Below are 24,287 nucleotides of genomic sequence, written 5' to 3'. Positions count from 1 at the left end.
AAGCAAGAGACAGAAGTAGTCTCATAAGTGAGGGAGCAAAAGATAGACAAGGCAAGATGAAAAAGTTAAGAGGCCAGCCCACCTATAAATAGGTGGGGAGAGCTGCCGACTGGAGCTACATAAGCTGGCCGACTAGGAAAAAACCATACAGGCTGGGAAAAATCCCAAAAAAATATGTAAAATAGGGGTGGCCAACCCACAATCAAGGGCCATGCAAAAGGGACTAAAAGGACACCAGAAATGGGTAGAAACTGGGGATGAGTGTGCTAATAGCACAGTCCTTTGGATAGGATCCTCCTCAGAATCCAAAGAATCAGATTCGAAATATGTACGTCTTCACTTTTTGTGAGCAAATTTCCACTCAAGATCTTCTCTTTGCCTCTTCTCACTCAACAACTGAAATTGAAGTGTGTTTAGTTGATCTTGGATAGTAAGTGGTTGTGGATTTGTAACCATTGTAAAAGAAGCAAGCAAAATAATATGAAAGTGCAAAAATAAAATAAAATAAAGTAGCAAGCTTATTTGACTCTTGTGTATTTCGAAAGAAGGCTTGTTGAAGTGCTTGAAATCGATGGTGTCAACGAAGAATAAAAATAATAATCCAATTATCTCCTTGATATCGACAATAAACCCAAGTAATATCTTGTTGTAGTCTTCAAATGAGTTTTTTTTTAAATTGTCGAAGAAGAAACCCAATTGATCACTTGCTGAATTTCTTTTGTAGAAGGAGTAATTTTGTAAGGCTCCTTGTCTTTATCTCTTTTTGTATCCAATGAAGGTTGTAAAGCTTATAATAGTTTTAAGCTTTAAAGCTTACAAAAGTTAAGCTTTTGATAAAGCTTCTCCATGGCTGTAATTCTGTGGAGCGGGTATCCAAATTGGAAAGTAGAAGAAAAAAAATATATCCGACCTCTCCCACAATCTGCACTTGTACATGTTCTTAGAAGATATATAAAAGCTTTTGTAAGCCTTATAATAACAAAAAAAAAAACTTTAGCTTTGGATACTAAGCTTTAATCAAAGCTTTTGTAAGGCTTGTCTAAAGCTTATTTAAGCTTTGTAAAAAGTTTAGCAAACAAACGGTCAACGATTGTAGGCCGCACACGGTATAACCCACTTGCGCATAGCACGATTTGGAGAGAAAAAGAGAAGAGCAACCGTAACAATCGCCGTCGCCCAGGGGAAGAGAGAGATGAAGATTAGTAATGGTTTAATGGAATTTAAAAATAATTTGACTAAATTTTAAAAATAATTTCTCCCTCTTGAAATCGGCGCACAGAGTCTTCTTCCATGAGGATAATTTGGATAATCTTTAATTTGAAAGATTAATATGAACCCTCCATTATACAAATCTGTCATGCTTAGTAATTTAGCAATCCAAAAGCTAAGCCCAATCCTTTTTCAATTCCAGACTTCATCCATACTGACGGATCAAGAAGAGACTAAGAGAATTGAAAAACCAAGGTGGTTTTGGTCTTGTGCAAAGTGGTTTTCCATCTTCTTTGGTTGCCCTTGATCTTCAATCACATCCAAGGGCTCTGAAAATTCACATAAAGCTTCTCTTCTTTGCCCAAAGATCTTTTCCCTTTTGTCTTTTCAAACCAAAGAGTAATAGATCCCTCAAGTACATGTACTCCTTGTGCTACAGGCTTCCTTTTTCTCGTGCAAAAATTTAACAATAGAAAAAAAGCCTTCAAAAATTTGCTCCAAGCCAATAACCTTGAGAAAAATAAATTTCTTGATTTTTCTTTAATTCTCCATGACTCAAATTCAATACTTGAATTTGCCGTGCTATAATACCACTGTTATAGGACCATGGTACATGGAGATTAGAATATTCCACAAATTGAATAATAGAAGAAATAAACCATAAACACCATAACATAATTCAAGAGCATAAAATTCAAAGAATACAAAATTGGGTGCGTGTGTAGCTCCACTCCCACACGCGGTATTTAAATCATAAATTTACCCATTGGAGCCATAAATAGCATAGCTTTTTCAAAATTGGGCTTTTACAAAATTGAACCATAGTTCAATGCTTTTAAAGTATCTCATAAAAATAAACCTTGCCGAACATATGTACAATGGCCAAACCATACAAAATCAAATATTTAACACACATGTGCTTGGCTAGATAATCTCCCCAATGTCCACCTTGGTTATTCCAAACTTATGATCTATACTCAACATAGTCCATAATGTTAGATCACAATTACTTTGGAATCACTCACAAAAATAATTCTAACAAATGAAAATCATTTTTCTATCATGCTTCGCACATAAACCATGCATCACACATGATTAATTGGATTCACTCACAATGTTCTCACACTATGTGAAACATAATTAATTGGATTCACTCCCACATTGGATTCACTCACAATGTCTTCACACGAATCGCACATGTTCACAAAGTTGATCGAATTCACTCACAATCAACTTAGCCTCGGCACGTCTCACACGCATTACCATTGATCGGATTCACTCACAATCAACTTAGCCTAAGATATTCTTTTCACTTATTAGGTCACCCAACAATAAATTAATTACCGTAACAAGAGCTCATTTGGTTTAGATTGGTGAAAAAAGGTGAAAAGAAGTAGAGATTCTTGATGTAAGAAAGGCTGCAGAATTCATGATGTCATGGTGGGCACATAGTGTCACATGAACTAGTGGAAAGAATCCACGACTGATTGAGAAATCAAGAAGAGAATTGAGGATCTAGATGCTTCTTTTTAATCTATAGATTAATGTAAGCTCTTGCTCTTAATTATACATGTGTGAAAGGTTAGTAATACAACTAACTTTGAGATTATCCTTATTCATTTTCTTGTCATTGTGTTAACTATTGATCATGGATTTAGTGGTGTGCTTTGATCCTCCCTAGCTTAGATTTCTAACAATGCATCTTAATGAAAATATCAAACCCACCTACCTCAGAAGAGAGAGAAAGAGAGACCTTACTTGTATTGGGGTCGCTCAAACATATTAAAATCCCCTCCCACTGCCAAAAGGCCCATTTGAGGAGGGTCCACTGCATCCTCCAGAAAGTAGCTTTGCTGAAGTAGGCCCACCATGTCATCTCCTTCTCGAAGAGCCATCTGTTGAGCTTGGCTGCACGTGATAATATAAGCATCAAAGCCTCTGGGTATTTACCAAAATACAAACCCCTCTTTGGATGCAATGTGATTTAATTTCAATAGTTCCATGTGTAAAATTATCATGGTAGTACCTTTCTTGGTAGTCTCGCCCCATAAGGTCATACTCCTTGATAAGATGCCAATCGCACTCATGATCATCAGGTTCAATAATAGTTGCCAGCAACATCGTAGACTTCTCAAGTACATCATTGCTGGATCCATCTGTGGCTCATTAAATCTATTGGCACCCTCGACATGGACTCATCCATGGTTGCTGTATGGCCACTGTTTGTGACTTTCCCCTCCATTGCACTACACTGAGCACCAGGTTTCCGTTTGTTGTCTTTGGCTCTGAGAAGCACAGCTTGTCTACTCTTGCAACATTGTGATGATATTTGCATACATGCCACAAATTGTATTTCCAATAGATATGATAGGCACCATTGCTACTGTCAGCTTCTCTAACTGACACCAGAAATCTTCCTTTCTTGATCAGCTTTACCTATTGTGTCCTACAGGTGATACAAATCCTGTAGACTACAGGCGAACTTTGTACTTTCTGCCAATGCTCAGTCCAATTTTGGCCAGGCTATTCACATGCACCTTCCTTTTGTCTTCTGCTATCCACCTTGTCTGCACAATCATGCAGCCCAGCATCGGCATAGATGTTTGACATCAGAACATACGCAGCAGCCTGCTTGGGTTGTAGATGAACTGCATGATCAAATGCTTGTTCTCCAAATTCCACAAGAGAGTGTCTATGGCATGCACCCAGCAAACACATCCACATGCCCCAATCAGGTTGCATTGGCATTTTGGACAGCATGTCTTCCACCTTCTCGAAGTCTCCTGCACGCCCAAGAAGGTCTGCCATGATGCCATAATGCTCAATTTCTGGGATAATGTTATAATCTCTACTCATGCATTCAAAGTACTCAACACCAATGTCCAGAAGTCCGGCATGAGTGCAGGCAGAAAGAGCTGAAAGAAAAGTAATTCGATCAGGTTTTGTGTCTGTACACTTCATTTCCTCAAACAATTTTAGACTTGCTACATAGTCTCCATGACGAGAATAAGAAGCAATCAATGCATTCCACGATACCACATCAGGATAAGGAAGTGTCTCAAAGACAGCCAAAGCGTCCACCATGCTTGCACAGCTCCCATAAGCATGAACTAAAGTGTTTGCTAACAGAAGATTCAGTTCATATTCAGCAAAAACTGTAGTGAAATGAATGTGCCTACAAATCTCTATGCTCCCTACCTTGATGCAGGCTTGTAAGATGCAGAGGAGCACAGTATCAGAAAGAGTCACACCCTCCTCTAGCATCTGCCTATATAACTGTAAAGCCCTTTCTCCTTTCCCTAGTTCAGCATATGCTGAAAGCATCGCGTCCCATGCCACAACATTGTGCTGTGGCAACTTAAAGAAAATGTTTTCTGCTTCCATAATGTTTCCGCACTTACCATACATATTCACAAGGGTGCTACCTACAAAAATATCTATATCAAAGCCCATCCTCCGAGCTTCCGCATGCAGTGCCTGACCAACTTCTAGAGATTTCGCTTTGATTGTTTCCCCTTGAATGAACACAGCTTCCTCCTCCTCTGCAAGCATGCAACATGCTCGGAGGGCAATCACAAAAGTCACATCAGTTGGGATCACATTTTCCTGTTGAAGTTGTCTGAACAGCTCTAAAGCCTTGTCTCCTTCACCGCGCTCCACATATGCCGAAAGCATTACATTCCATGACACAACATTGCGCTGTGGTAGCTTATTAAACAGACGCTCCGTTACTGTGATGCATCCGGACTTGCCATATGCTGAGAGTATTGCATTCCATGACACCACAGTGGGCTGAGATAGCCCATCAAACACAGTCTGAGCTTCAAAAATGCTCCCACACTTGCCATACATACTAACAAGGCTGTTGCCAACAAAGATATCTTTATCAAATCTCTTCCTCCGGGCATCATCATGTAATGCCTGACCAATTTGCAAAGACATCACTTTGACCAGTCGCCCTCCCACATCAAGAGCTTCTTCTATCTCTGCAAGTATGCAACATGCTTGAAGGGCAATTACAAAGGTGCGCTGATTTGGATTCACAGATTCCCTTTGCATCTGTGCATACAGCTGCAAAGCCTTCCCTGCTTCACCTTGATCAATATATGCCGAGAGCATTGAGTTCCATGACACCACAGTGCGCTGAGGCAACTTACCAAACACATTTTCTGCAAGCAAAGTGTTCCCACATTTTGCATACATACTCACAAGAGTGTTACCAACAAAGATATCCGAATGGTAACCTTGCTTCCAAGAATCAGCATGCAATGCCTGGCCAATGTAAAAAGATGGTTGTCCTTCCACAGGCTCCTCCTTCTCTGCAAGTGTGCAACATGCTTGAATTGTGATCACAAAAGTCCGCTCATTTGCACTCACACCTTCATCTTGCATTTGTCGGTACAACCGTAGAACTTTCTCCCCTTCACCTTGCTCAACGTATGCCGTAAGCATCGCTGTCCATGACACAACGGTGTGAAGAGACAACCCACCAAACACACTCTCTGCTTCATCAATGCTTCCACACTTCCCATACATACTCACAAGAGTGTTGCAAACATAAATATGTGAATGGAAGCCCTTGCTCTGAGCATCAGCATGTATGGCCCGGCCAGTTTCCAAAGACATAACTTTAGTGAACTGCCCACCCACGACAACAGCTTCTTCATTCTCAGCAAGTGTGCAACACGCTTGAAGGGCGCTCACAAAGGTACGCTCGTCTGGACTTGTGTCTTCATCTTGCATCCGTTTGTAGAGCTGCAATGCTTTCTCTGCTTGTCCATGTTCCACATATGCTGATAACATCGTAGTCCATGACACAGCATTGTGCTGGGACAATCCATCAAACACATTCTGTGCATGTGTGATGCTCCCGCACTTTGCATACATGTCCATGAGGGCTGCACAAACAAACAAGTCAGAATCGCACCTATATTTCAATGCCTCCATATGAAGGCGCTTGCCCTCTTCCAAATCAGGTATGCTGGCACAAGCTCTGAAAAGGCTGACAAAGGTATATCCATTTGGCTCCACTCCTTCTTCTCTCATGGACTGGTACATGTTCAGAGCCACTTGACCTTTTCCACATTCGGTATATCCGGAAATTACAGCTGTCCATGCAAAGACAGTGCGCGAGGGCAACATGTGAAACACCTGAAGAGCATCGTCAAGGCCACCACACTTGGCAAGTGTGATGACCACATACTCACCAAGGGAGGTATCGATGATGGGTTGCAAAGGATGTCGAGCCAGATGCGCATACACATGCTTGGCTTGAGCCAAGGCCTTATTCTTCCTGCAGGCCTTCAAGATGGACCAGTACATGCTTGTAGAAGGGGTAGTCCCAAGCTGGTCCATGTGGGACAAGGCATCAAGGGCCATGTCCAGCTGCCCTTCTTCACAGAGGGTTTGAAATGCATGGCCTGATAAAGCCTGGTATGCATCTAGGGTGTGCAGCTTGGAGTCCACCCAAGAGGGTTTGTGCTGATGGATCAACCAGAGGGGCTCTCTAGTGTGCTTGTGTCTGAAGTCTGGGTGGCAAGGGCTTTTCTTGTCGTGCCGGTTGTCCCACCACTCGGAAGGGCTTGAGAAGAGATGCTCCCACAACCGCTCCTGCCTCCTCTGAAGATAATGAGGGCTTGTCGAGGCTGGTACAACGACAGTAGTACTCGAGTAACACTTCCAACTGTATCCCAAGCCCGCCATGATGGCGAGCGCAAGCTTCGCATAAACTCGAACCTTTGCATATCTTGTAGCTCATGTATTTTAAGGAATAAATTCTCGTATATTGGCCTGCCAAAGGCAAAGGCCTTAGTGGTCGATTTTACAATTTCCCTAGAGGAACTCTTGAGAAAAACTATGATTGAATACCAAAATTTAGTATATTTTACTTCGGGGGACGAAAATATCGGGGCCCCCACTATTCCCTATACACCTCACAAAAAATCACACTCCTTGCAGGGGCAGCGCATATAGCCGCCGGTGTGGACCTTCTATCCTGGGTGATCGACCTCTTCCCCCTTTTTTCGCAAGTTGTCTTCAGCCCCCGGTCCTACAAAATGCATGCCTCCTCCTTGCTCAACCATGCACGCATGGTTGTGTGCCATTCCACCCTGTCCATTCCACCCGGTCTTCTTCCAAGCGAATTGCCTTCCACCAAGTTTTCGATTTTGCAAAGGAAAACCTGCTGGGAGGTGCTACCAAATACGTTGCATGGCAAAAGATCATGGAACAAGACATCTAGTTGCATGCGTTGCTATTATCATTGACATGAACTGCATGAAGGTGGGTGAGCCTTCTTTTCCCCCTTATTGTTATACTGATTATTATCGTTCTTGATTCGCAGAGCAGGTACAAAATTGAATTATATGCATTTCTTATTTGCCCATTCATCATGATGTCGATTTGCCCATTGTTAATTTCATTCCCAGATGCCTATTCTCATTACCAATTTAGATGCAGAGAGCTGAGAGAGAGAGAGAGAGAGAGAGAGAGAGAGAGAATGGATCTTTGCTCCATCCACAATGGGCCCCTATTATGTATCCTAGGTGATCGACTTCTTCGCAAGTTGTCTTCGGCTCGGTCCTGCAAAATGCATACCTCCTCCTTGCTCAGCCATGCACGCATGGTTGTGGGCCATTCCACCTTGTCCATTCTGCCTAGTCTTCTTCCAAGAAAAATATAGTACTATCCATGTAAGAAGCCTTTGAACGACCTAGTTTTCGATTTTGCGAAGGAAAACCTACTAGGAGGGGTGTTGCCAAATATGCTGCATGGCGAAAGATCATGGAACAATACATATAGTTGCATGCATCGCTATGATCGTCGACATGAATTGCATGAAGGAAGGCCTTCTTTTCCGCTTTGCTGTTATACTGATTATCATCATTCTTGATTCGCAGGTACAAAATTGAATTATGTGCATTTCAAATTTTCCCTTTCATCGTGATGTTAATTTGCCCCTTGTTAGTTTCATTCCCAAATGTCTATTCTCACTACCAATTTAGATGCAGAGAGCTGAGAGAGAGACAGAGAATGGATCTCTACTCCATCCACAATGAGCCCCTATTATGTATGGTCAAAAAGTTTACATGCTCTGAAAATAAGGGCACTTATGTGCTTGACAACTAAAGGAGTGGAGAGAGAGAGAGAGAGAGAGAGAGAGAGAGAGAGAGAGAGCCACATGATGAAAAGTGTAGCCAATTAGGCAATGAGCGAGATAAAGTTTCCAAATTTCCCCCCCTATAAAAAACATTTCATTTGTAGTCCCACCCCAATCACAACATGAATTAAGCCTTTGATTTAGGCCCCTTCAAACAATAACAAACACGGTTGCTTCTAGCACTTCTGCTACAAAAGAAGTGGGTTGCTCTCAAATGGATTATATTGCACACAGCATGTTTTGCTATTGAGGAAGAAGCATGTTGGAACTCGATACACTCTAACGAATTGGTAAGAGATTCATGATATCTTCACATTTATCTGTGTATTTTTCTTCATGCTATGATTTGTTGAGATGTCAAGCTCAACATGAACTGACACTCACGAGGCGCCTGCATGAGCGTTCAACATTTATATCACTGGCGGGTTTGGTAGCTAGCACCGACATATCTTCACTAGAGATTCTACAGCTGGACTACACCGACTAGTCCACATCTACTTACTCCTCTTAGCATGTTCACATTATGGACTGCATGTATATACTCTATTATGTGTATTAGTCACTTTATCTTCTTTGTAGACCTCTTTTATTGAGTGAAGAAGAAGAAGAATTTTCAGCCTCTCACCTTGTGTGCTCTCTTCTAAGGTTTGTGTGTGTGTGTGTGTGTGTGTGTGTGTGTGTGTGTGTGTGTGTGTGTGTGTGTGTATGTGTGCGCTTGCAAGAGCTCAAGTTCTCTTCTCCCCTGCATCTTTTCATGGTATCAGAAACTGGTTCATGCTAAGGGAGCAACAAGCAAGAGAAGCACAGGAAGCGGTACGAGGGTAAGAGCTTCATCTACTCTTCCCTCTTTGTGTTAGCTACTACACCCTTGTCGGGAGCTCTTCGGGAGGCACCGGCAAACGAACTTCGATTGAAGAGCTTTCTTCATCGCGGGAGAAAAGCTACAAGGCAACTATATTGTCCCATAGAGTTTTTCGAGCTGAAAATGCATTTTGGACACGTCTGGACCTCTGTTTTTCAATTCGCAGACAGGCGTTCACAAGCACTGTGGGTAAGTTTCAATTCTTTGCAAAACTGTATTATTGGAACTACAGGAAGGGCGATTGTTTGTGCAGACACTGTGTGTGCTGCAAAAAGGTCTCAAAGTTTCCATTGAGTGTATGTATGCAAAGTAAGGTCACTCGTTGTGATAATTTGGGTGCAGTATAGTATTGCTATAAAGAATACAGCAGTTTGTGCAAGTCAAGCAAGAGTGTTGTTGCTGGTAAATTTGTGTTGCAGAAAAGATGTCAAATGATGGAATAAATCAGATTGTTGTTGCAGAGAAGTTTGACAAGAACAACTTCCATGCTTAGAGGTTTGGATTGACCAATTTCCTGATGGGAAAAGGTTACTGGGACTACATTGGTGAACATGAGGAGACACCGAAGATACCAGAGATTAATCCAATTGCTACAGATATAAAAGAGTTCAAGGATTGGAATCAAGGAGCAAGAATCTGAATTCTTACGAAAGAATGGCATTCAGAGATAATTTACATGTAGATACACTCTACAAATAAAATGGAGTTGCTGAGCGAAAAAATAAGCACATTACAGAGATAGCACGAGCATTGATGGTGGTTGAGAAGAATATACTGCATAGCTATTGGCCTGAGGCTGTGTCTATAGTAGTTTATATCATGAACAGGACTCCTACTGCAGCCATACATGCAGCCATACATGATGTAACACCAAAGGAGAGGTTTACTGGAAAGAAACCTAATTTGTCCAGATAAGTTACGTACCAAGCTAGATCCAAAAGCAAAAAAATGTGTGTTTACTGGGTACTCCCTTGAGCAAAAGGGATATAGATGTTATAATCCTGCTACACGTGAATTAAGGGTAAGCAGGGATGTCGTATTTGATGAGATGAGTAGCTGGTATGCTGCTGAAAAGGATGCTGTTGGGACTGATGTAAGTGGAAATGTGGTTGCACAGAATGTAGGTCAGCAATCATAGTCATTGAGTGGACAAGGAGAGTCCTCATCTAGTGGTTCTGTTGATAGACCATGGACCTGATGCTGTTGGGGCTGATGTAAGTGGAAATGTGGTTGCACAGAATGCAGGTCAGCAATCATAGTCATTGAGTGGATCAGGAGAGTCCTCATCTAGTGGTTCTGTTGATAGACCATGGAGTGGTAGGCTACGCCATAATACTAGTCTTGAAAATGTAGTTGGTACATCACATAAAGGCAAAGAGAAAGTGGTTGAGCCCCTTGGTATGCCTGACATTTCTGCAGGGCATTCTCTTGTTGATGGAGATTCTAATGGCTCAGAGATGAGCCTTGTGAGGAGCTTGGGATTCCAACAATGAGGACACCTGGCGTGACGAAGGCTATGGAAGCCATGAATGCAAAGTTAGGAAGATCTAGAAGAGTCAAAAATCCTATGCAAAGGTTGACTTATGATGGTTATGTGGCACATCACTATGCATATATGGCAAAAGTTGTGCAGGTTGTAGACCCCATATGTTTTGATGAGGCTATTGGAAATGTGTGTTGGGAGAAAGCTATGGATGAGGAGATGGATGCATTGTATGGAAATGAGACTTGGGATTTGGTGCCATTACCTGAAGGCAAAAAAGCTATTGGCTGTAAGTGGGTGTATAAAGTGAAACATAACAGTGATGGTAGCATAAGCAGGTACAAGGCTAGATTGGTAGCCAAAGGATATGTGCACACATGGGATTGATTATGAGGAGACATTTGCCCCAGTTGCAAAGATGGCAACTGTGAGAGTTGTGATTGCAGTGGCTCTGCAACTAAAGGCTGGTTTTTACATCAGATGGATGTAAAAAATGCGTTCTTGCATGGTGACTTGCAAGAAGAGGTGTATATGGATCAGCTACCAGGTTTTGAGGATATAGGTCACCTAGAGTATGTATGTAAGCTTCATAAGGCCTTGTATGGGCTGAAGCAAGCTCCACAAGCATGGCATGACAAGATTGCTGAGTGTCTTGTCACTATTGGTTTTCATTTGGCAGATGCAGATCACTCTTTGTATGTGCGCAAGAGTGATAAGGGTATTATGATCATTACCATATATGTAGATGATCTTATTGTTGGGGGTGACAACTTGGAAGAGATTGAGCATGTGAAAAGTCTTCTCAAAAGGAAGTTTGAGATGAAGGATTTGGGAGATTTGCACTATTTTTTGGGAATTAAGGTTATTCGCACACCTGAGGATATTTGGTTGTCACACAGAGACAGTATGCATTGAACATGTTGTCCAAGTATGGGATGGCTGATTGATGTAAGCCAATCTTGGTGCCATTAGATCAAAATGGCAAGCTTAGTGCGGATGCAGGTTATGTGTTGGAGGATCCCACTATGTACAGGAAGATTGTAGGGAGTCTGATCTGTCACGACGATCAGGAGGCCAGATTTGAGCTACACTGTTGGCTTAGAGAGCCAGTTTATGCAAGTTTCGCGCAAACCACATCTTGACAATGTGCGATGCACACTTCGATACTTGAGGGCCACTGTTGATTATGCATTGTTTTATGCAGGAGGTGTACCATTGGAGCTATATGGGTACACAGATGTAGATTGGACAGGTAGCATTTAAAACAAGAGATCTACCAGTGGATTTATGTTTTCATTGGGGAGTGCTGCTGTGACATGGAGCAGCAAGAAGCAGCCGACAGTTGCCTTGTCAAGTACAGAGGCAGAGTACAAAGGAGCTGCAGTGGCAACATGTGAGGTAGCTTGGTTACGCAAGTTACTTGCTGATTTGGGGTTGCATGTGGAGAGAAAGGTTGTCATATATTGTGACAATCTTAGCAGTATACAGTTGGCCAGGAACCCAGTTTTCCATGCGCGGACGAAACACGTTGAGGTGCATTACCACTTCATCAAAGGAGAGAGTCTTGGCATGCGACATCGACTTGGCCTACATCAGCACACAAGGATCAGATTGTTGACATCTTCACGAAGACCTTGGGAGCTGAGAAGCTCCGCAGATTTCGAGATATGCTTGGAGTTCATGAACTGGAGTTGAGCTTGAGGGGGAGTGTTGAGATGTCAAGCTCAACATTAGCTGGCACTCACGAGGTGCTTGCATGACCGTTCGACATTTATATCACTGGCGGCTATATGGCGCAACTAGATGACCTGATGTATATGAATGTATAGGTCATCTACCCCCGCCATCTTATCATTCCTAGCAAATGAATGTAGAGTCAAGTGAATCAATCCATGAGGATGATATCATTATTTACAGTCAGCCACCTTCGAGTCAAGTGAATCAGCCACCTTCGAGTCAAACGATCTTGCAAGAACAATACATGTATGGAGGGAGAGAAAAGGCCTTCTTTCAAAACCCTTCCTTAGTCAGCCAGTCTCAATAGCTATTCCACATCCACCCTTTGCATTATTACAATGCCGACGTGCGTGAGCCACACTTGCATTCACAACCCCTCAACCACAAAACCCCCCTATGGGTGATTTTTACAAATTCATAAACTTTAGTCAATGTGACCCACCATCACATGCCCTGATTGGAGATGAAGAAAATCCCACACCAGTGGTTTGCTAAGTTCTTCCGTGCAAGGGGCAAGAGGAATGCTAATACCGTAGAAAGCAGGAAGGCAAGTCTAGTTCAGGCCGCTTCTTTTGGGATTTGACATAGTCATCCTGGAATGCAATACGATGAAATGTGTACTGATTCTGATTTGTACCAAAAGGTAAAAAACACGAAGGAGAAATCAATTGACATTATTGGAATGTGTGCAAAACATGGCGTCATAATTGATTGGAAACAAGCCTATGAGAAGTACAAGTGCATTTTTGAAGCCTTCCGCGAGATCCCTGTTTGGGAAAGAAACATCCCTTCAGAGGGAGAGATAGCTATCAGTAGATGATCACATTAGAGCGCAAAAATGAAGGGAAATTTAGCCTTTTGAAGTTCAACATTGATCTTTTCTAGGTTTTAGAACAACTTTTTGGAATAGATAGAAATGTCAACACAACATGTGTGCTGGACACCACCAACAATAATGCACCTGACTACTTTTTCTACTCATATTCTACTAATAGCATGATGTTTGGCTTAGAATTCTAGCTTGGTTTTTGTTCACCGTGTTCCAGGTTTAAGCTCTCACCGTACTACTGAGGCATCACAAATAGATGAAACAACTGGTGCTGCAATTAATTTTGACAAAAACTCCAACGAAAAGAGGTGTCCCAAAAAAGGCGAGAAAGAGAAAACATATATAGGATGTTGGCTTGCATGATGCCACAAGGGATCTTATGCGTGGGAAGAAGCCAAGGGTAACAAATCTGTACTAAATGGTTGGAGTATCAAACCATCTCCGAATTGCAATTTGAAGTTATAGGGATTTGTATCACATACCCAATGGTTAATTTGAGTCCTCAATTGTACCAAATGTATGTACATTGAGGTCACTGGTTTTGTGACATTTGAGTGTAGTATAGTATCGTTGTAGAAAATACAGCAGTTTGTGCAGGGGACAAACCACTAGAGTGCTGTTTCTAGCAAGATGTCAAATGATGGCATAAATCAGATTGTTGCTGAGAAGCTTGACAAGAACAACTTACATGCTTGGAGGTTTAGGTTGACAAATTTCCTGATGGGAAAGGGTTACTGGGACTACAAAGAAGGTGAGCATGAAGAGGGCAGCGGAGATACCGGAGATCAATCCGACTGCTGCAGATGTGAAAGAGTTCAAGGATTGGAACCAAGGAGCCAGAAAAGTTATGTATTGACTCTCTATCAGTATACAAGACACCATGATTGGGCACATACAGGATGCCAAGTCCCCCCCAAGGAGGCATGGGACAGCTTGGTAAAACTCTATGAAATGAATACCAAGGCACAAAAGATACAGTTGAAGAATGAACTTCATACTGTGGAGAAAAAGAGTATGTCTATGAATGACTATGCATTGAAGATCAAGGGTATCCCTTGCATCTATTGGCGTTTTAGTAGATGATGATGATAAGGTGGAAGTCTGTCTACGTGGTCTCGGGCCACAATACAAGGCGTTCAAGACGTCTATTCAGACTCAGGAAAACATTCCCAATTTCACAAATTTGGTGTCTATGTTGATTATAGAAGAGAAGAGCTTTAACAGTCTTCACAAAACAAAAACAGTTCAGAGCAACAGGCCTTCTACACAAGTTTAGGAAGAGGACGAGGTAGAGGAGGCCGTGGACGTGGCCAAGGAGGTGGCCGAACAGGTGATCAGAATTATGGCCAGTAGCAAAAACAACAACAGTCCCAAAATTCACAACAACAACAACAACACGCAGGTGGAAGAGGCCAATTCAGAGGCAAGGGGAGTCAAAGAGGTCGTGGAAATTGGCAAAGGCAGTATAATGATACACGGATGCTTTTATTGTGGTAAGCCTGAACATGTGCAGGCAGATTGTTATAAGAAGCAGGCTGACATGTAAAATGGGAAATTGCAGCAAAACAACTATGCATCCTCGAGCAGAAACAATGAGGATAATGAAAGGTTGTTTGTTATGCAGCATGTCGTTAATGCCATGTGTGAAAATGTTGAAGCAGCACATAAAGATGATGTATGGTACGTTGATTCAGGTGCTTCGAACCACATGACAAGTCATGGTGGGGAGTGGTTCAAGAAGATGAAAAACCTTGAAAGACCAGGTTTTGTGGAAACAGGGGATGACATTGCTCATCCAATTGCCCATGTTGTTGGAGATGGCCATTGTCTATGCAAGATGGCAAAGTGAAGTACCTTGCAGATTTACTTCATGTTTCGAACATAACGAAGAATCTGGTTTCAGTTGGCCAGATGATTGAGCAGGGTTTGCAGGTTCGGTTTAACCTTGATGATTGTTATGTTGAAGACTTTAAAGACAAGTGCAGGTTGGTTGCAAAAGGCAATAGAGTGGGCAGAATGTTTACATTGAATGTAAACATGCCTGAAGTGAGTGCTGCGATGTTTGCAAATGGTTCAGGAATTGTTGTAGACACAAACATTTGGCATAAAAAAATTGGACATGTGAATGTACAGAGAATGAAGTCTATGCAGACTAAAGGAATTGTGACAGGGCTGCCAAAGTTTAAAGTTGAAGGTATGCAAAAAATATGTGAAGCATGCCAATTTGGAAAGCAAACAAAGCATGTATTTCCACGTGACAAAAATGTGAGCAAAAATGCATTAGATGTTGTGCATTCAGATGTATGGGGTCCTACGAAGACCATGTCTATGGGAGACTACAGGTATTATGTGACATTTATTGATGACCACACAAGGAAATTGTGGGTATACTTCATGAAGGAGAAGGGTGAGGTGTTCACTCATTTTCAGAATTTCAGAGTTATGGTTGAAAAGCAAACAGGGAAATATGTAAAGTGCCTAAGGTCAGATGGAGGGGGAGAGTACTTCTCCAATGAGTTCTCTGAATTTTTGAAGAAGAATGGTATTCAGAGACAGTTTACATGCAGATACACTCCGCAGCAAAATGGAGTTGCTGAGCGAAAAAACAGGCACATTGCTAAGATTGCGCGAGCATTGATGGGAGAGAAGAATATGCCGCATAGCTATTGGGCCGAGGCTATTTCTACAGCAGTTTACATCATGAACAGGACTCTAACTGCAGCCATACATTATGTAACTCTAGAGGAGAGGTTTACCGACAGAAAAACTCATTTGTCTCATCTGAAAGTCTTTGGATGCATTGCATATGTGCATGTGCCAGATGAGCTGAGAACTAAGCTAGATCCAAAAGCTGAAAAATGTGTGTTTATTGGGTATTCCCTTGAGCAAAAGGGATGCAAGTGTTATAACCCTGCTACACGTGGGTTGACGGTAAGTAGGGATGTTGTTTTTGATGAGATGAGTAGCTGGTATACTGTTGAAAAAGAAGCTGTTGGGGCTGATGTGAGTGAAAATGTGGTTGCACAGAATGCTGAGTACATCACATAAAGGCAAAGAGAAAGTGATTGAGCCCCTTAGGATGCCTGACATTTCTGCAGCAGGGCATTCTCATGTTGATGGAGAGTGTAGTGGCTCAGAGGTGAGCCTTGATGAGGATCTTGGGATACCGGCTATGAGAACACCTGGTGTAAAGAAGTCTATGGAAGCCATGAATGCAAAGCTGCGAAGATCTGGGAGAGTGAAGAATCCTGTGCAGAGGTTTACCTATGATGGTTATGTGGCACATCACTATGCATACATGGCAAAAGTTGTACAGGTTGTAGAGCCCACATGCATTGATGAGGCTATTGGAATGTGTGTTGGGAGAAAGCTATGGATGAGGAGATGGATGCACTATATGGAAATGAGACTTGGGATTTAGTGCAATTGCCTGAAGGCAAGAAAGGCATTGGATGCAAGTGGGTGTACAAAGTAAAACATAACAGTGATGGAAGCATAAGCAGGTACAAGGCTAGATTGGTAGCCAAAGGATATGCGTAGATATATGGCATTGATTATGAGGAAACTTTCAGCCCAGTTGCCAAGATGGCAACAGTGAGAGTTGTGATAGCAGTGGCTGCGTCAAAGCAATGGTCTTTACATCAGATGGATGTAAAGAATGCATTCTTGCATGGGGATTTGCAGGAAGAGGTGTATATGTTGCAGCCACCTGGTTATGAGGATGTGAGTCACCCCGAGCATGTTTGCAGGTTGAAGAAAGCCTTGTATGGCTTAAAACAAGCACCAAGAGCATGGTCTGACAAGATTTCTGAATATCTTGTCACTATTGGCTTTCATGTAGCCAATGCAGATTTCTCGCTGTATGTGAGACACAGTGATAGAGGGGTTGTGCTTGTTGTCATCTATGTTGATGACCTGATCATTACGGGGCCCCATGATGCAGAGATCTTTGATGTAAAGATCTTCCTTAGACAGAAGTTTGAGATAAAGGATCTGGGGGAGCTCAGATATTTCTTGGGCATTGAGGTGATTAGGTCACCATATGGTATTGGATTACTGCAGGGACAGTATGGTTTAGACATGTTGTCCAAGTATGGTATGACAGGCTGTAAGCCTATCTTAGTGCCATTGGATCAGAATGGCAAGTTAGTGCAGATTCAGGAGAGATTTTGGAGGATCCTACTATGTATAGGCGCATAGTAGGAAGCTTGATCTACATAACGATCACCAAGCCAAATTTGAGCTATGCTGTTGGGTTGGTGAGTCAGTTTATGCAGGTTCCTCGGAAGCCGCATTTGGATGCATTGAGACGCATACTGAGGTATGTGAGGTCTACTTTGCATTGCGGACTATTTTATGAAATTGGGACAGAGATCTGTGTACATGGGTACACAGATGCTGATTGGGCTGGTAGTATCTCTCAGATAGAAGATCTACTACTGGCTTCATGTTTTCTTTCGGGAGTGCTGCTGTGACTTGGAGCAACAAGAAGTAGCCTACAGTTGCTCTATCCAGTATAGAGGTCGAGTACAGAGGTGCTGCTATGGTAGCATGTGAGGTAGCTTGGTTGAGAAAGCTACTTGCAGATTTGGGTCTATCAGTGGATAGACAAGTTGTCATTTTTTGTGACAACATTAGCAGTATACAGCTGGCCCCAGGAACCCAGTTTTTCATGCTCGCACGAAGCATATAGAGGTCCACTACCATTTTGTCAGAGAGAAGGTTTTGGCTGGAGACGTTGACCTTGTTTATGTCAGCACACAGGATCAGGTCGCTGACATCTTCACCAAAGCATTGGGTATAGAGAAGCTCCATAGATTTAGGGCTTCGCTTGGTGTACATGAGATGGAGTTGAGCTCGAGGGGGAGTGTTGAGATATCGAGCTCATCTAGTGAGGCGGTGGACACTGATGACCCGCTTGGGGGATAGGCCCCACACTTACACCACTGGCATGGTTGGTGAGATCATGGGTGATATGCGGCCAGTGGGATGATAGGCTGTGTGTGTGACAGCCATTTTAGAGACTGGCATAGTTATAGCGCCAGCTCATTTAGTTGGGTTCACACTATAGAGAACCCTAGTATGTATTTGGTTGAGTACCTTTTCATATTGGGTGTACTCTTATCTTTGTATATGTTGTGTTGAGTGTTGTGTGAAGAAGAAAAGGATTTTCAACCTCTTACCTTGTGTGTTCTCTTTTAGGGTTTTGTGAGTGTGTGTGTGCTTGCAAGAGCTCAAGCTCTCTTCTCCCCTGCATCTTTTCAACCTCCACTACCACCCCTATAGCCTCGCTCCCTCTACTACCACAGCATGATGCAGCAACAACCAGCTGTCAACATAAAGTATCCCAAATTTTTTGAGAAATCCTCAAATGATGTAGATGCTCACATCCTAATGTTCAACACGGCTTGGTGTGTCAATGTACTTGGCCCGGTTGACCAACACCTCAAAAAGACTGCCTTTGTTTCCACACTCCAGCGGAGTGCCGCTCTTTGGGTTGCTCGATATAAGTACGCCCATTTTCCCACTTACGATGCCATCCGAGATGCATTCCTTCAATGCTTCAGAGAAGACAAGACATCCATGCATGTGCTGGATAAGCTGTGGAGAATGAACTAGAAGAGAATGATAGTGGAAGATTATGTTACAAAGTTTCCAAAACTTATCCAGGGCTAGATGCAGCTAATCGGCCCGTGGAGGAAATTCTCAATTCTTATTTCGCACGCTGAGGGCCTCAACAAGCAACTCAAATGCTCCGTTTGCTAGTGCTGACCTAGCTACAATCACCATGGAGTAGCTTGTGGACTCAGCTCTTAGAGCAGAGCGGGTGTCGGTGGGCTTGGTCAAAATCAAGGAAAAGTCCAATAGTAAAAGGAAATCCAAGAAATCCTCATCCGGATCTTTGGACGAAGAGGATGATTCCGATGATTCCACAGCCAATGAGGAATCGGAGGAGGAGGAGGAAGATCGTAAGACTAGGCCTAAGAGCAAGAAGGCAGGGAAGACAACCAAGGATTTGGCTGTAGCCATGGCTCAGTTGGCCAGTGAAGGTGCAACGCCCACTCCTCCCATCCGGTGAGACATTTGGTGTGTGAAGTGTCACAATTATGGACATGGAGCCGATGAATGCGGCTTGAATGAACTCTGGTGTGCCATCTACACGATGGCCACACATACAACTGAAGCCTTTCGCTACAATGGCAGGAGAACCCCTCCGCAACAACCGGTAATCCAACCTCTCGTGGTGGCCACAGTCCCAACCCACCCAGCCAATAGCTACGCCAGACCAGTACCGCAAACCCCAATTCTGTCCCCATGAAAACTTTCCTCCTAGGGACATGTCTAGTTCCCCAAGGCCTGTCTTCACATGCCTTTATTGCCATGGCCAAGGCCACTGGAATTCAGAGTGTGAAATATGGAGAAAGCATAAAGTAGAAATAGAGGGATCCCAAGCTTCCACACCCGTAGTAAATGCAGTGGAAATCGAAGCTATAGATAAGCAAGCAGTAACCCGGTTGACCACACAAGCGAGACCAAATCATCAGCCCCATGGCGGTGACCAGATCCATGCAACCCAAGACTCTGGCGGTGGCGCAAGAACTGACCTCAGATAAGAAGGGGAAGAAAGGGGTCACCTAGCAGGAACAACACAAAGTCCAGATAGAAGGAGGCACTTTGGAAAAAGCACCCGGAAAGGAAGAGGCCAATTTATTGGTCCGAATCACAACTTAGTTTTTCTAGAGATGAGCCCGGAAGAAGAAGACAGTGTCTTTGCCAGTCAAGATGCAATGGCCAATGCAAGGTTGTGAGACCCCTGCCCCCTCCGTGCACTCGAATCCGGGGAGCTAGCAGTGGAAGTAGCACCCTCTCTCGCGTGCACGGGGCAAGATTTCCCACTCAGGGCCTCGCCCACGAGAATGTCTAGACGAGAGACTAATCCGGCGGTTCCTCGTCGAGACACCATCACAGAAAAAAGTCGACGAATGTGCTCGCTGAAGCCTTCGCACCTCACCTTGCTCGAGCTACCGCCTGTTTGCACCCCCCCTCCCCGCCCTCGTGACTTAGCCTCTCCCCGCTTGCTCGCACCCCCCCTCCGCGCCCCTGTGTTTCTTGCGCCCGCTCCCTCCCTTTTCACGCCTGTCGCCCCCTGCCCGCCTGCCCCAGTTTCCCTCGCGCCCACCGCTCCCCCCTTCCTTCGCGTCCTGCCCTCCTGCCTGCCCCCGCCCTACCCCCCCTTGCGCGCTTTCCCCGCCCCCCCTTTCGTTCCCCGTTGCCCCTTTTTTCTTCGCATCTGCCTTCCGCCCACCCCTTTTCTCTCTCTCTCTCTCTCTCTCTCTCTTTTTTCTTTTCTTTTCTTTTTCTCTTATTTATTTATTTATTTATTTTTTCTCCGCCCCCCTCTGTCTTCCGCCCCTTCCCCTTTGTCTTCCACCCCCCCTTTTTTGTTTTTTCGCCCTTCCCTCTCTTCCCCTCCCCGCTCCATTTTTTCGTGCAGCTTGGCTCTTGTAGGACCCCCTGTTTATCGCTTCGCCCTCGACTCAGCTTCAGACTCTGATGGAGGTTCCTCCCGCCCCACCTCAGAGGGACTCCTCCGCAGCCCCCTCGCCCGCCCCTGAGGATACCCCCATCAGGCTTTCTCTTTCTCCAGAAGAGGAAGCAAGCCTCGCCACAGAGGTGGAATGCCTCCAGGCACATTCCACCATCTGTCGCATAGTTGGCACTCGCCCCAGTAGAGGGGAGATCCGGGATCTTCTCCAGGCCCGCCGCCTTCTTTTGCAGATGTGGGCAAGATCCTGGACGTTCAGTTTCTGGGCCGCGGACACTACCAGATTGAGTTCGAGACAGCCCAGAGCGTGGCCCAGGTCCTAGCCATGAGTCCCCTTGACATCAGGGGCGCTTGGGCTTTCTTCAAACCTTGGTAGCATGGTTTCGACCTAGCAGCCGGCCGAGCAGGGAGAGCGCCTATTCCCTGTTACAGTTTGCTTTCCTGGTCTTCGCCGTGAGTACCTACCGCTCCTTTCTAGGGATAGGATCATTGGTGGGCTTGGTGCTTGAGACTGGCCCCACAGTAACTTCAGTGGTGGCTAGAGTAGCTGGCCTTTGGTCAAAGTTTTGGTTCCTGACATCTCGTCCCTTCTGAAGGTCATTCAGTTACCTAGGATAGGGGGGATGGATCGATCAGAGAGTGGAGTTTTCGGGGCTCCCGAACCAGTGTTTTATATGCAGGCAGGTCGGCCACCTGGCCAAGGCGTGCCCTCGTAGGAGACCCCGACCTTCACTGCAGCAGCAGACCCCCGATGGCCTGCCCATAGATGCAGCTTGGCAGGCAGCCTCCGAGACACCTGCTCAGCCCACAGAGACCTCGAATTGGCAGCCTGGACAGGGGCGCGGTAGAGGGAGACAGCCACAGCAGCATGCCCAGAGACTGCCGACGCAGAAGCAGTCACAGCCTCAGCATCACTGGGTTCCAGTGAGGAATAGCTTTTCTCCCCTCCAGGAGGAGAACCCAGCGTAGACTGAGGATCAGGAGATGCCAGCACCACCCCTTCGCCCCTACCCCCCCTCCCTCGTCCCACCATCCCGCCTCGCTTTCACCTTCGCCTCCTCCCGTTCCTGCTCTCGCTTTTTCAGTGGCTCCTTCCCCACCCCCTTCTCCGCCCCTCCTCCCCCTCCGCTTGCCTCAGCTCCCCGCCCGGGAGGCACTGGCAGTACCCTGGTGCTCACCTGCAGTCCGGCGGGCACTGAGCACCGACCTTGCTCGAGCACCGCAGAGGAGACCTACCATGCCGATTCGTGCTTCACGGATAACCTCTATCCGCAGTCGGTTGAGTAGTCTCGACACTAGACAGCGCTCGGAGGCTTTCGACTACTCCTTCACATGCCTTTTTGGAGCGGAGGGCCCCCATGAGCCAGCACCCATCAGAGTTCATGTGGTGATACCTCCAGCCCGAGGGGAGGAGGCACTTGATTCAGCGGTGGCCTTCTCCTTCCCTCTTTGTGGCACTAGCGATCGGGAGTGGACTCTGGATCTCGCTCTTAGTATTTTGAAGACTGAGGCAGTTGAGTTTTCTCACCATGTGAGTGATTTGGAGATGACAGATGTGATAGGCCGACTCTGGGAGTTGGCACATTTCTTTGATACTGGGAGTGCGGATGCCTCTGGGATTCGACATTTGGTGGTTCGCATAGTGGCAGACCTAGCATGAGACCCTAGCTATGTATGCATACATGAGGTTTCTCTCCCCGAGCGGGAGGCAGTCGCTATGGGACATAGAACTGGCGCCTGGTCCGAGACTCTTGCAGCACACCGGGTGGGCAGATTCGTAGTCGCTCAGATGGGGATTACTCTCCATCCAAGCCACTTGTTTTTGCGAAGGCCCGCTGTATGGCTGAGACAGCCTCCACCTCAGCAGGTCATCCATGAGGATCATCTCATGGAATGTACAGGGCCTTGGCGGCACACACTATGTACGTTATCGTGGTTGCTTGAGGCAGGAGCTTCAAAGATGCCTGGTTGGGGGTAGTATTGATATTCTGATGATGCAGGAGCACCATTTGAGTGAGAGCAGGATTCAGAGATATGGTTCGGTGATGCCTGGTAGATGGGACACATTTTGGTCTGTAGGTTTTGGCCCCATTGGGGGGCAAGGAGGAGTATGTATGGTCATCGGATGTATGGCGGCAGGCCATTGTGGATCGCGGGGTCATTGTGCCTGGTAGAGCATAGTATGTTATGTTGAGGATGCATGATGAGCACTTTGGTGTGCTCAATGTCTATGCGCCCAACCATGTTAGTGCCAGAGCAGAGTTCTAGACCCTTGTTACAGATGCATTGCCCGAGGCCGCACATTGGTGTGTTGGGGGAGACTTCAACATGCTTGAGGACCCGACCGATAGGGTGGGAGGCAATCATGTTACAGTGCACGGCACGGAGCTTGCAGCTTGAGAGCGATTTTGTATGACACTGCGGATCACTGATGCATGGCAGCATGAGGCTTTCTCTCGTTCTCAGGGGACAGTCTTAGTTTTTCTCGGTCGGATCGCCGAACATGGAGGGACTAATCTATCACGGATTGATCGCTTCTATGTGGGCGACAGGTTTGGGGAGCATGGTGGCTCCATTGGCATTCTCGCTGGCACCTCTTTTTCAGACCATGCGCCAGTTATCTTGACACTGGTGGAGGAGACCAGCTTGCAGTTGAAGATCCCAGAGAGGATACTTACAGATCCCAGTCTTTCTGAGGACATTAAGAGGATATGGCATGATAGCCAGAGCTCTGACCTAGATGCAGCAGGCCAGTGTGCCCAGGGACTCATCGAGCTCAGCTCTTTTCTGCACGATATAGCCTTGACACGGCTGGGAGAGACTTGAGAGCGGGAGCGTCGCTTGAGACGTAGCCTTGCTTCGCTTCAACGTCTTCAGGAGTAGCTACCTACATGTGAGTGGGTGGGTGGCGTCCCAGCTGAGCCAGGCACGCCAGGAGGTTAGAGAGGCAGAGGAGAATGCACTATGCTTCGCCTGGGTTTTGAGCCAGACTGGATTCGAGGAGTGGTAGCTCTATACTCTAGCCAGGTGTTGATGGCAAGAGGACGGGGGCCGAGTTTTGAGTTGACCAGATCAGTCCGTCAAGGATGCCCTCTTGCCCCGTTCCATTTTCTCTTCTTTGCAGAGGCTATGAGCATGTATCTGACAGCAGAGGAGGTTGGTTTTGTTGGACCGATGCGGGAGCGGAGCAAGCACACACGAGAGAGAAAGAGAGGGAGAAGGAGGAGAGCAGACACGAGAGATGGGGGGTGGAGCTATCCACTGTCTCAACCAGGAGAGAGTGAGCCCCTTATTCACTAACTAAAAGAATAAGGAGATGTGTGTACACATGTGGGCGGTCGGACACTGGATGCAGGCACACTGCCTTTACCCAACATTCTCCCACTAAAGGCTGTGTGCCGATAAGTGGAGAGAAAAACTAGCCTACAACTAGTATATACAAGAGGTGAGAGAAGACGGCTC

General features: G+C 45.2%; 1 protein-coding gene across 2 annotated transcripts in view; it reads right to left on the bottom strand.

Annotated features, from left to right (window-relative positions):
* LOC147606206 (pentatricopeptide repeat-containing protein At4g19191, mitochondrial-like) overlaps positions 1 to 7,009 on the bottom strand; it is a 46,684-nt gene extending 39,675 nt beyond the window's left edge. Inside the window, exons 1-2 of one of the 2 annotated variants that reach the window (XM_086792360.1) lie at positions 3,236 to 7,009; positions 2,963 to 3,117 (exon numbers count right to left, since the gene is read on the bottom strand). In XM_086792360.1, coding sequence (XP_086648486.1) covers positions 3,733 to 6,912 — 3,180 coding nt within the window. In that variant the 5' untranslated portion in view covers positions 6,913 to 7,009 and the 3' untranslated portion in view covers positions 2,963 to 3,117; positions 3,236 to 3,732. The remainder of the gene's footprint in view (positions 1 to 2,962; positions 3,118 to 3,235) is intronic. The other variant, XM_086792361.1, reaches the window with a different exon arrangement.
* Between the last annotated feature and the right edge of the window lie 17,278 nt (positions 7,010 to 24,287).

The sequence above is a fragment of the Cibotium barometz genome, chromosome 58 (genome assembly GCF_041138505.1).
Source record: "Cibotium barometz isolate CiBa-2024 chromosome 58, ASM4113850v1, whole genome shotgun sequence".
NCBI classification, from domain to species: Eukaryota; Viridiplantae; Streptophyta; class Polypodiopsida; order Cyatheales; family Cibotiaceae; genus Cibotium; species Cibotium barometz.
The sequence above is the reverse complement of the archived record's forward strand: the minus strand, read 5'-3'. Positions and strand labels throughout refer to the sequence as shown.